The sequence below is a fragment of the Streptopelia decaocto genome (assembly GCF_964273445.1).
Source record: "Streptopelia decaocto genome assembly, chromosome: 1".
In the NCBI taxonomy this organism is placed as follows: Eukaryota; Metazoa; Chordata; class Aves; order Columbiformes; family Columbidae; genus Streptopelia; species Streptopelia decaocto.
This window is the reverse complement of record NC_138663.1, coordinates 196,830,133-196,840,382: the sequence shown is the minus strand read 5'-3', so window position 1 is coordinate 196,840,382 and position 10,250 is coordinate 196,830,133. Positions and strand designations below refer to the sequence as shown.

Genomic DNA, 10,250 nt, shown 5'->3' with positions numbered 1-10,250 from the left:
GGGGCAGCGCGTGTTCACTGTAAAATAAAACAGGAGGCGCGAGCCATTCGCTGCCGGTGCCCGCGGAACGCCGCCGGTCCGGGACTGCCCGCCAGGGCGCTCGGCGGGAGCTGCCGGGCCGTGTCCCGCCGGCAGCACTGGCGGCGGCGCTCGGGGGCTGGCGGGAGTCTGTGCCGCTGCGAGCGTGCCGGTTAGCCAGCGGCGGGCGGTGGCGGCGCAGCCCGTGTCCGCGTTAAGGAGCAGCTGCCGGGGCAAACGGAGATGTTTTCACCGTACAGACCCCCTGCGCTGGGAGCCCCGGCGGGGAGCCTTGGCCGCTCGATGAGCCCGCGCTGCCCGGAGCCACACGCACCCGCTGCCAATGGCGGATCCGCCGCGGGCTGCGCCAGCCGGTCCCCGCGGGGCTCCCGGCGCGAGACATAACGCGATCACGATTTATCGTGGTTCAGATTTATTCTACATTAGTTGTTGGTATCGCTCATCGCGGTTGTCCCACGCAGCCGGGCGCGGAGCCGGTGCTGTGGAGTGGATGTCCATGGGACACGTCCCTCCGCGGCTGCCCGCTGCTGCTGGCGGAGCCCGGAGCGCTCGCCCACCGCTTCCCGGGGCCGCGCCCGCAACCGGGGCAGCCGCCCCCCACTGGCCCGCTGGTTCGTCAGCGGAAACTGCTGGGTAGCGGAGCGGGGAGGTTAGGGAAGAGCCCCAGTAGCGCGGTGCCCGTAACACCGGGATGCGGCAGATAGCGGGAGAAATGCTCCGGTACTTCCCGCCGAGAGGCAAGCTGGCAGCAGGTCGGGACGCCGCCGGGAGCACCCGAGCCCCGGGCAGGAGCTGCCGCCGTCCCCGCCTCAGGCGCCCCGGGGCGGCCTGCACGGGGCGTGCGCCGCCAGGGCACCTCCCCGCGCCACCCCCGCCTGGCTCACCCAGGCCGGCGTGCAGCCGATTGCCGAGCGCGTCGATCGCTGCCGTGTCCCCGCCGGCGGCCGGGGCGCAGCCCTTGCCCGTTGCCACCCGGACCGAGCTCGCGAGAGCTCCAGGGCCGCCATTTTTAGTCACCATAGCGACGGGTCCTGGCAACGGAGCGACGCCGGGAGGCCTCGGGCCTGGCCCTGTACCCCGGCGTGAGCCGCCGTCCCTCCCGCCGCCCGCCCTTGGGGTCTCCTCCCGTCAGCCCTCCGTGTTCTCCCGGCGGGTTGTGGATCCAGCTCCGCCTTGATCCCGCCTGGCGGGCCCGCGTCCTCCCAGCATGGCCGGGGAGGGGGACAAGAGGAAGCGCTTTATCTCAGCCACGGCCGCCAACTACTTCGGGCTGGATCCGGCTGCGGGTCCTGCCGCCCTGGCCGCGGGTCTCCATGCCCGCCCGGAGCTGACCAGCTTCCTCGACGATGGCAACGAGTTCCTGCTCGTCGTGCAGCGCTCGGGCACGGAGCTCAGCGCCTCCAACAAGGTACGGGCTGTCCGGCCCCGTGTGCTGCGACCTGCGGGGTCCCGCCTGCCCGCTCATCCCTGTGTGCGAGAGGGGGCAGAGCCTGGGGTCCGCCCAGCATCAGTGGTCATAAAACACTGATGTCTGGCTTGTGGGGCATCATCCTACTGCAAATATCTGTGCTGGTGTCAGTGTCTGCTGCTAGAATTACTTTCCCAAGAGTCTGTGAAAACCACACGGTCAGCTGCGTGATGTATTTGCTAGTGAACTGTGCCCATGCTGACATGTAGCTTTAGCGTGATGTATGTTGCCGCTGTGTAACACAGCCTGGGGAGTGGCGCGGGGTGGCTTGGAATGTCGCAGAGTGGCTTGGAATGGCTCGTCGTCTTGCTGCAAATGCCCGGTGGGGTCTGATGTCCGGCTGGTTCCCGGGCAAGGATGCGTGCGGGTGACCAATGTGGCATTGCCAATGTCCGTGCAGGAAGTGTGGCGCAATATGGGGCATGCTGGCTGATGTCTGACAAGTCCGAAGGTGGGTGTTTGACTAAGTCATGCATTTTGCAAATTGATGTCTCCAGCTGTGAAGAAATCTGAGGTTTATTGTGTGAAATGTCCTGCTTTGAATGTTTGTGTTCAACGAGTGCAATCTACTACGCGCTATTCCTGTGCAATCTGCTCTGGTGAACCTGCTTTAGCAGGTGGGTTGGACTAGATTATCTCCAGAGCTCCCTCCCAACCCCAACCATTCTGTGACTCTGTGATTCTGTGATTTTGTGAGTGGCTCGTCCAAGTGACACTGTGGGGTGTGATGTGCTGTGAATGTCACTGTGTGATCAGGACACAGCGTAGTGCCTGCCACACGGTGCTCATGAGCGCACAGGCAGACTGCGTGTGTCCTGTCATTCTGCTGTGAGACCACGGATGTGGCATCTCGTGTGTTCGGGATGAGGTTTTTGTGCACCGATGGGTAGTGTAATGAGTTGTTAACATGCAAACTGCTGCGTGGACCAGTAACTTACCTCCTGGTGTAATCGGCCATGTAGTCTGTGAAGTTTAGTGCCTGCTGTGTTCATGCAACAACGAACATTTACGTGTTCCAGGTTTTGGGCTCTGCTACTGAGCCACTGTATGATACAGTGCATATGATACAGATCAGATGCATATAGGGGCTATAATGTGCATCTGTTTTCCTAGGGAAACGATGTGTGTAGCTGTTGGACTAAGGACTGGATAAGAAAGTAAAATTGATACTGTCCAGTAAAATTGAAAGCTGTTTTTACTAGCCCTCTTTTAACAGAAAAAAAAAAAGTTCACAGATATTCACAATTGAATAGAATTGGGGATTTCAGCTAATGTATCTTTTTGCTATTGTTTCATCAGAGATTTAATAATGTTCTCTATTTTATCAGTTCTCCTTGGCCACAAATATTTTCAATAATTGCTCTTATGGCAACTTTTGGAACTTTACTCAGAAGTTGGACTGTGAAGGGAACAAGAGTTGTATTACAACTTAAAATTTTCCTGTCCTTGAAAAGTCTATGAATTGCAGTAGAGTTGTGTATCTACAGACTCAGTAGGATAATACAGAATGTTTAGAAGAGTATTCCCAAAGTTATGTAGTGCAAAACTGCAAAAAAGAAAAAGAAGATGAGCTTTATGCTTAGTCTTCTCTAGGCACAAGATGGAGTTTCTGGTTTTCTCACAGGAATTGGTAAGTGGAGTTTTCAAAATCCAAATAGCTTAAGTAATTATGGTATTTACAAGTATTTTGTAATGAAAAGGCATTGGGTAGTTGATGTTGGAATTTATATTTTAGGTTCCTCTCAACTCGGGAATGGGTATAATACACGTTTTGATTTTCTGATCAAATCAGATACTACCAGAATGTTATTAGAGCCCCTAGGGAGTAATACAGTATTTTATATTTTTTTCTTAATGTAAATAATTTGTGTAAATGGTGTTCATAGTTTAGTATAATATGCAGTCAATGACAATTTTAAGAACAAAGCCTGTCTCCTTGTTTATTACAGATTGAAGCTACTGATTCAAAGAATAATGTGTTGGTGTTCTTTAAGCTGCGACCTGATGTAATTACAGAAGATAATCTTCATAGTAATATTCTTGTGTCATCTATGCTAGATTCACCAATTAACACCCTTTATCAAGCTGTCCGACAAGTTTTTGCACCAGTATTACTGAAGGTGAGCAATGTACTGATTTAAATATTCTGTGTTTATACTGAAACATTGAAATTACATAGCATGTTAACTATTCTAAGATGTTCAAGAAATGAAATATTTTAGGAGCTTAAACAATTAATGATAGTTCTAATTTCTAAGTTAGAGAAGGTACTTTGCCTCCTATCAGTAATGAGGTAAAACATATGCGTGACTAGAAATGTGGAATACACTGAGTGGTGGTTAATGGAGGCAACAGATCCTTACTTCATTTCCACCAGTAATTCCAGTCTTGTGTATTTTTCCTGTTTTAGATATTCTTATATTTTATCTGGGATGCAGAGATCAGTATCATGCAAACTATGGCTTCTGTAATATGTGGCAGATAGGTATGCTGCACTCCAGGTTAATTTATATGGCTGCATTTTTCACAGGTTTGTTTTTTTTTTTTTTTTGAGATGTTCTTAGGGTTTTCCTTCTGTTCCATTAAAGAATATATTTCCTTGTGGATTTTTTGTCAAAAACGATAACCATGGCTGTATTTCATAAGCTGAACAAGCAGAATTTCAGCATTTAAATTTTAAAATTTTCTTGTATGTCACCACATTACTAAAATGATTTTAGAAAAACACAATAAGTTTTAGTATTTGATTCTAGCAATTTCTAGATTCTGCTAATTAATTAGCAAACAATTTTGAACACATTTTCAGAGTACTTTGATAAATCAAACAATAGACTTTTGATCTGGTTTTGTTTTTTTGTGGTGTTTTTTTTTTTTTTTTTTTTTTTTTTTTTATTTTTGAGATTAATGGGAGGAAAATAGTAGTTGTTCTGTCATGTGAGTCACATTTTTTTGACATTTTCATTGCAGGATGAGAAATGGAGTAAAACATTTGATCCCAAACTCCAGAAACTTTTAAGTGAGCTTGAAGCTGGCTTGAGTACTGTTCTCAGAAGATCAGATCCTAATTACACGGGAAAAAAAATCAGTGAAGATGATGTGCGAGGTTTGTTTGCAGTTACATCTTTTATAATTAATTTTAAATTAGGAGTAAATCATTGATTTATAGGTTGAGTTTTTAGTCTTCATTATCCCAGTGACTGCAGAGTGTGACATTTAACAGGTTGTACTTAATAGATTGGAATCAGTGGTGATTAACTCTGTTGTATTGGTATGAACTTGATACTTCATCTAGTCGGAGTCAGAAGTTGAAGGGCAATTATAAAACAATATAATATAAATGTACTTTAGAAAGGATGTTCTGACTGAAAATATTTTGTGACCATTCATATATTTTATATTTAAACATCTTCTGTTCTTATTTGCAGCTATACTTACACCAACAGATGAATTTCAGTTGTGGACAGAATGTGCTCATCATGGAAGTAAATGGTGTAATAAAGAGAGAGCTTCCCATTTTAAAGACCTATTTGAGGACATTGCAAAAGTATGTTTTCTTTTCTATGGTCAGTGATACATTTAGTGATACATTTGTAGACTTAATAAAAACCATCATTCTTGTGAAATATATGTCAGTATCTGTACACTCTTTTCAAATATATTAATATGTAATCATAGAGTGGTTAGAGTTGGAAGGAACCTTAAATATTTTCTGGTTCCAGTCCCCCTCGGGACACCTTCCACTAGACCAGGTTACTCAAAGCCCTGTCTAACCTGGACTTTAACACTTCCAGGGATGGGGCATCCACAGCTTCACTGAGCAACCTATTCCAGTGCCTTATCATGCTCGTAGTGGACTTTCTTATAGCTAATGTAACTCTACATTCTTTCAATTTAAAACCATTACTGCCTTTTAAAATGTCCATCCCCAGCTTTCTTGTAGGTCCCTTTAGGTACTGGAAGGCTGCTATAAGGTCTCCCTGGAGCCTTCTTCAGGCTGAACAACCCCAATTCTCTCAGCCCGTCCTCATAGGAGAGGTGCTCCATCCCTTTTATCATCTTTGTGGCCTCCTCTAGACATGTTTCAAGAGGTCCATGTCCCTCTTACGCTGGAGGCCCCAGAGCTGGATGCAGGACTCCAGGTGGGGTCTCACCAGAGCAGAGGGTCAGATTCACCTCCCTCGACCTGCTGGTCACACTCCTTTTCATGCAGCCTGGCACATGATTGGCCTTCTGGGCTGCAAGTGCACATTGTGATTCATGTTGAGCTTCTCATCAACCAACACCCCCAAGCACTTTTCCTCAGAGCTGCTCGCAATCCATTCTCCGCCCAGCCAGAGTTTGTGCTTGGGACTATTTACTTATTTTAATTATATGAACTCTTTAGTTATTTTTTCTCAGGCAAAATTTTAAATAACATTTATGTAGTTTCTAGTGACAATGGTACAACATTTACTTGGGAGCAGATTCGACCATTGAATCAGAAAGGCTGCTGTGGAAATACAGCAGTGTGCTACAGTTTGTGAACCAGAAATTGACAAATGAAGTTATAAACAGGAAAAGTGGAAGTGCAGAGGTTAATAATGAACTCTATAATGCAAAATTTTAGGCACCTGTAAAGCACTTGCTCTCATAGCACTTCAGATATTAATACAATTTCAAATGAATAAACTTGCTTGTGTTTTTTGATAGGATTATGCCATATTCTGTTAAGCAACAAAAACCATGAAGTAGGCTGTCAGCTGCAGAAAAGTATAAATGTTTCCACAGTGCTAGTTGCATTAAGGATTTTTTTTTCTAGGATTATTACAACTTGGATAGTCTTTCATTATTTGAAGTTGTGGATTTGGTGGAGACTACCAGAGATACTCTGGATGCTGTGTGGAGACAAACAGAACATGATCCTTATCCACAGCCACGCATGCATAATCTGTTGGATGTCATAGGTAAAGCTTTGTGCAATCCTTATTAAATGAACTGTAGAGAAAGAGTAAAGTGAATCCTTGAGCACAGGCCTTCTTCCTCCTAAAGGCACTGGTGATAACCTGAATCCATTAATATTAATAGCCTTATAGTATCCAATAGTTCAGCCAGTTCTTCACACGTGATTGGGAAGATGACAGATAATACCACAATGGAGTTGTATACCTTTCAGCCTATGGATTGGATTTGTCTTGTTTCTGTTTGACTACTTGTCTTTTTCCTGGGGGAGAAAGTTTATTTACTTAAAAACCCCCATCTGAAGGTTGATTCGGTCTGTGTGGAGGTGAGAGCAGGACACACAGAGAGGTTCTTCTCTTGTTCTCACAGTCTGGCACAGGCCTAAGACAACGAGTTTATCTGCTGCAGCCAGAGGTGTGTGTGGGGGAAGGCTGGCTGGGGGCAGGCAGCTGCTGCCATCACTGCTGACACAGACAGGGGCTTATGTGTGGATTCCAGAATCCAAATCCATCAGACCAACCTCAGTTTAACTTGGAGATGTTTAAGAGCCTTATTAAATCTGAAACAGAATGATCAGTTGTTGATACATTTGTGTGGTTTGAAATTAAGACATTACACTAGCTTTTAAAAAATGTGTTTGGAACTTGGTGTAGAGTTTAAAGGAATTATTTTGAACAAACTTAACATATTGCTTTTGTATACTTTTTTGTGTTCTAGGTGGCTCGCTAGGTAGATATGTTCAGAGAAAATTAGCAGCTTTGAAGCTGTGGGAGGATGCTTTTCACAGTGTTAAAGAAAATCTCAAGGCTGGCATCTTGATTTGTGAGCAGTGGGTGTCAGCTTGTGAGTACCTAACTGGACAACTATGGCAACGTTATACTCCACATCCATGGAAAAATGAGAAATATTTTCCTGAATTGTTAGCAAAACTTGGCAAACGTCTTGATGAGGTAAAGATTTGAATTATACACATTTGTTTCCTTAGACACAGTTAAAAAACATTATTTAAAGTTTAAAAAGGGCATTAAAACACTTTTATAGCCTTTTCAGAGTCAGATAGCATTCCATAATCCATGTTTGCCTGAGTCTTTCAAAAATTTGTTGTAAGGAGAGGGATGGCTTGTGCTTTTTGCTTCTAAATGTAAGTTTTATGTAAAAATGTGTTGGATATATAACATATATTTTTCTGTTATAGGTGCTAGCTATCAGAACACTGCATGAAAAACTTACATTATTTTTACCGCCTGGAGAACAAAATGCCTTACATCTTGCCCAAGTGTTTGAACCCTTTGCTGGCCTAAATCCTGTACACTATAATCCTTACACAGAGGTATAATGCTTGTTTTTAATTTATTCACGTTCTTTCTGTGACTTTTTATTAAGTATATGGATGGTCCTAAACTAACATATGAACTCATTATCTCTAGCCACTATGGAAAGCAGCGGTCTCCCAGTACGAAAGAATTATTGCGCCAGCGGAACAAAAAATAGCAAGCAAATTGAAGAAATTTATTTCAGAAATTGAGGACAGTCCTCAGCAGGTATGGGTATTTTTGTAGTCTGAAAAGTTTCCTAAAGATAAAGTTATTGAATTCATAAGGAATCAGCTCAGAGCAAAGAAATGTGTAGTTAGAGCCAAAGACAATACTTACGAACAGCACTCCTAAGTAGTGTCAGAATTTGTTTAGCTTTCTTTCAGGAGAAAGAGATAACCTTTTTATACTTCACGTTCCAGCTTCTTCAGACATTTCAGAAATATAAGGAACTGATAAAGCATCCAAATATAAGCAAAGAATTGCTTTTTGAAAGGGAAACATTGCTAGCAAGACTTCAAGATTATGTCAAAGGTAAAAATGTATTTAAAAGTATTTAATTGCATAACTTTTTTTTTGCAAATACTAGAATTCTTTATTTACTTTTAGAGTGTTAGTATCCCTTATATATTTTTATAACTACAATAATAATTTTAAACTTTTTCTGTTAGGTTTCTGATCTAACATGAATCTTTTGTTTGTGTTAGACTATCAGACAGACTTTGAAACTCGATGCCATGGTGTTCCTGGTGATGTTTCTGGACCACTGTCAGGCAAAAACCTTTCTGAAGTTGTCAATAATATTGTGTGGGTACGGCAGCTGGAGCTGAAGGTAACAGATTGTGTTACTGTTTAGATGCAATATTATCGTAGAACATAAAGCATGTTACATTTGCGGTTTCTGTGGGGAAATCCTCACAGAAAAACAGTGACCTTATCAAGAGTTATACAGTCAGGGTTCCTTATCGGTGGTGCTGCTTGCTGAGTTGAATTTTATTAACTGACTCAGAAGACAGTCTTTTCATAGTATATGGATGAACTACCTGCTTTTATGACAATTATTTTTTGGAAGAAAAAAACCACAAAAAAACCCCCCAAAAACCCCCAAATTCTGAGAAGAGGTGTATTTGTTAAATGTTACCTTCCAGTTTGCATTTTAAAATTGTGTTTAAGATTTACAGGTAGCCAAGTTCTGCCATCCTAATTCTCACTTGTTATTACTAACCTGTGTAGTGTCCCCTTGAAATTGAAGGGATTTCTTTGTAGTGCGCTTTTGAGTCAGTGCCTGCCAGGGAATTTACTACAGAGACTGTAAGAAAAGTAAATGTCAAACAATTCTGTGTTTTCTTACAACATAATGAGTTTAAAATATATTTGACTCTGTTTTGACTTATTTTTGTTAGTTTGTATTTACACTTTAGTTGGAAACTCTGGAACTTTTTTTTGGAAAGTATTGACTAATTAAAAGCAAAATGTTTTCTGTAAACATAAGTGCCATTTACAATAACTATAGATTGGAATGAGAATGGAAGTTACTTATCCCAGGAGAACTATTAGCCTAGATTTTGGCATTCTCCTCTGATTTGCAGAAATCTCAAGGGCCCATTTCAGCTGAATGTGACCAAGGGTGAAGGTCCTAAAGGTATTGATTTGTTATGTGTCCTACAGAGACAAAAGCAGCAACTCAGGTTTCACAATTATTTCTTCTGCTTGTTCTACTAAAGATCTAGAGAGCAGTTGAGCTGATGTGTCTCGGTTCTGTGTTTGCTTTAGGCTGTGCTGAATTTTTTAATTGCTCTCAAATCTCTGCTGATTGCATTGACTAGGGTTTTGATTAATTTGTCCACATGTGGGTGTGAAATCCCAGTTAAATACCTTTGAGTATTGGCATGGACCTTATAGATACAACAAAAGAGGGATGTGAGATCTGTACCTTTATGGAGAAGTAACTAGAGACCAGGTAGGATGCTCTGGGCTGTTTTAATAGTGTAGGCACACGTGGTGGACAACTTATTCAGAACCAATTTACTGTAATGGGAATTTGAACAGCTGGGACACAATTCAGGTTTCACTTTTTTTTTTTTTTTTCCTAATCTGTTTTTCAATGTCACTTGGATGTTTTATAATACCAGTTTTTATTGTGGTTATTTTTCTTTTCTAATTGAATACTGGGAAGTTAAGCTTCCATTCTTTGTGATTGTATTTAAGGTGGATGATGCTATCAAGCTGGCAGAGGCTCTTCTGTCTGATTTGTCTGGATTTCAAACTTTTCACCGAAATGCAGATTCTTTTCTGGAACAGTTAAAAGTATATGAACAAGAACAATTTGGTGATTGGTCTAGGAATATCCAATCAGAAGTATCAAATCCCAAGTCAGGACTTTGGTAAATACATTCTTCTTTAATATTTGTGCTGAAATCTGTAGTGTGGTGTAATTCAATGGAACTTGATAAAGGAAATAAACAATGTTGCAGAACCAAGAATGAGTGGAG

At 42.8% G+C, this 10,250-nt stretch overlaps 1 protein-coding gene across 1 annotated transcript in view; it reads left to right on the top strand.

Moving 5' to 3' along the window:
- The first annotated feature begins 1,043 nt into the window (after positions 1-1,043).
- DYNC2H1 (dynein cytoplasmic 2 heavy chain 1) overlaps positions 1,044-10,250 on the top strand; it is a 164,673-nt gene continuing 155,466 nt past the window's right edge. The window contains exons 1-11 of the mRNA XM_082043444.1: positions 1,044-1,447; positions 3,457-3,627; positions 4,475-4,610; positions 4,933-5,051; positions 6,306-6,450; positions 7,163-7,395; positions 7,641-7,775; positions 7,873-7,986; positions 8,181-8,292; positions 8,466-8,590; positions 9,967-10,142. Coding sequence (XP_081899570.1) covers positions 1,247-1,447; positions 3,457-3,627; positions 4,475-4,610; positions 4,933-5,051; positions 6,306-6,450; positions 7,163-7,395; positions 7,641-7,775; positions 7,873-7,986; positions 8,181-8,292; positions 8,466-8,590; positions 9,967-10,142 — 1,667 coding nt within the window. The 5' untranslated portion in view covers positions 1,044-1,246. The remainder of the gene's footprint in view (positions 1,448-3,456; positions 3,628-4,474; positions 4,611-4,932; positions 5,052-6,305; positions 6,451-7,162; positions 7,396-7,640; positions 7,776-7,872; positions 7,987-8,180; positions 8,293-8,465; positions 8,591-9,966; positions 10,143-10,250) is intronic.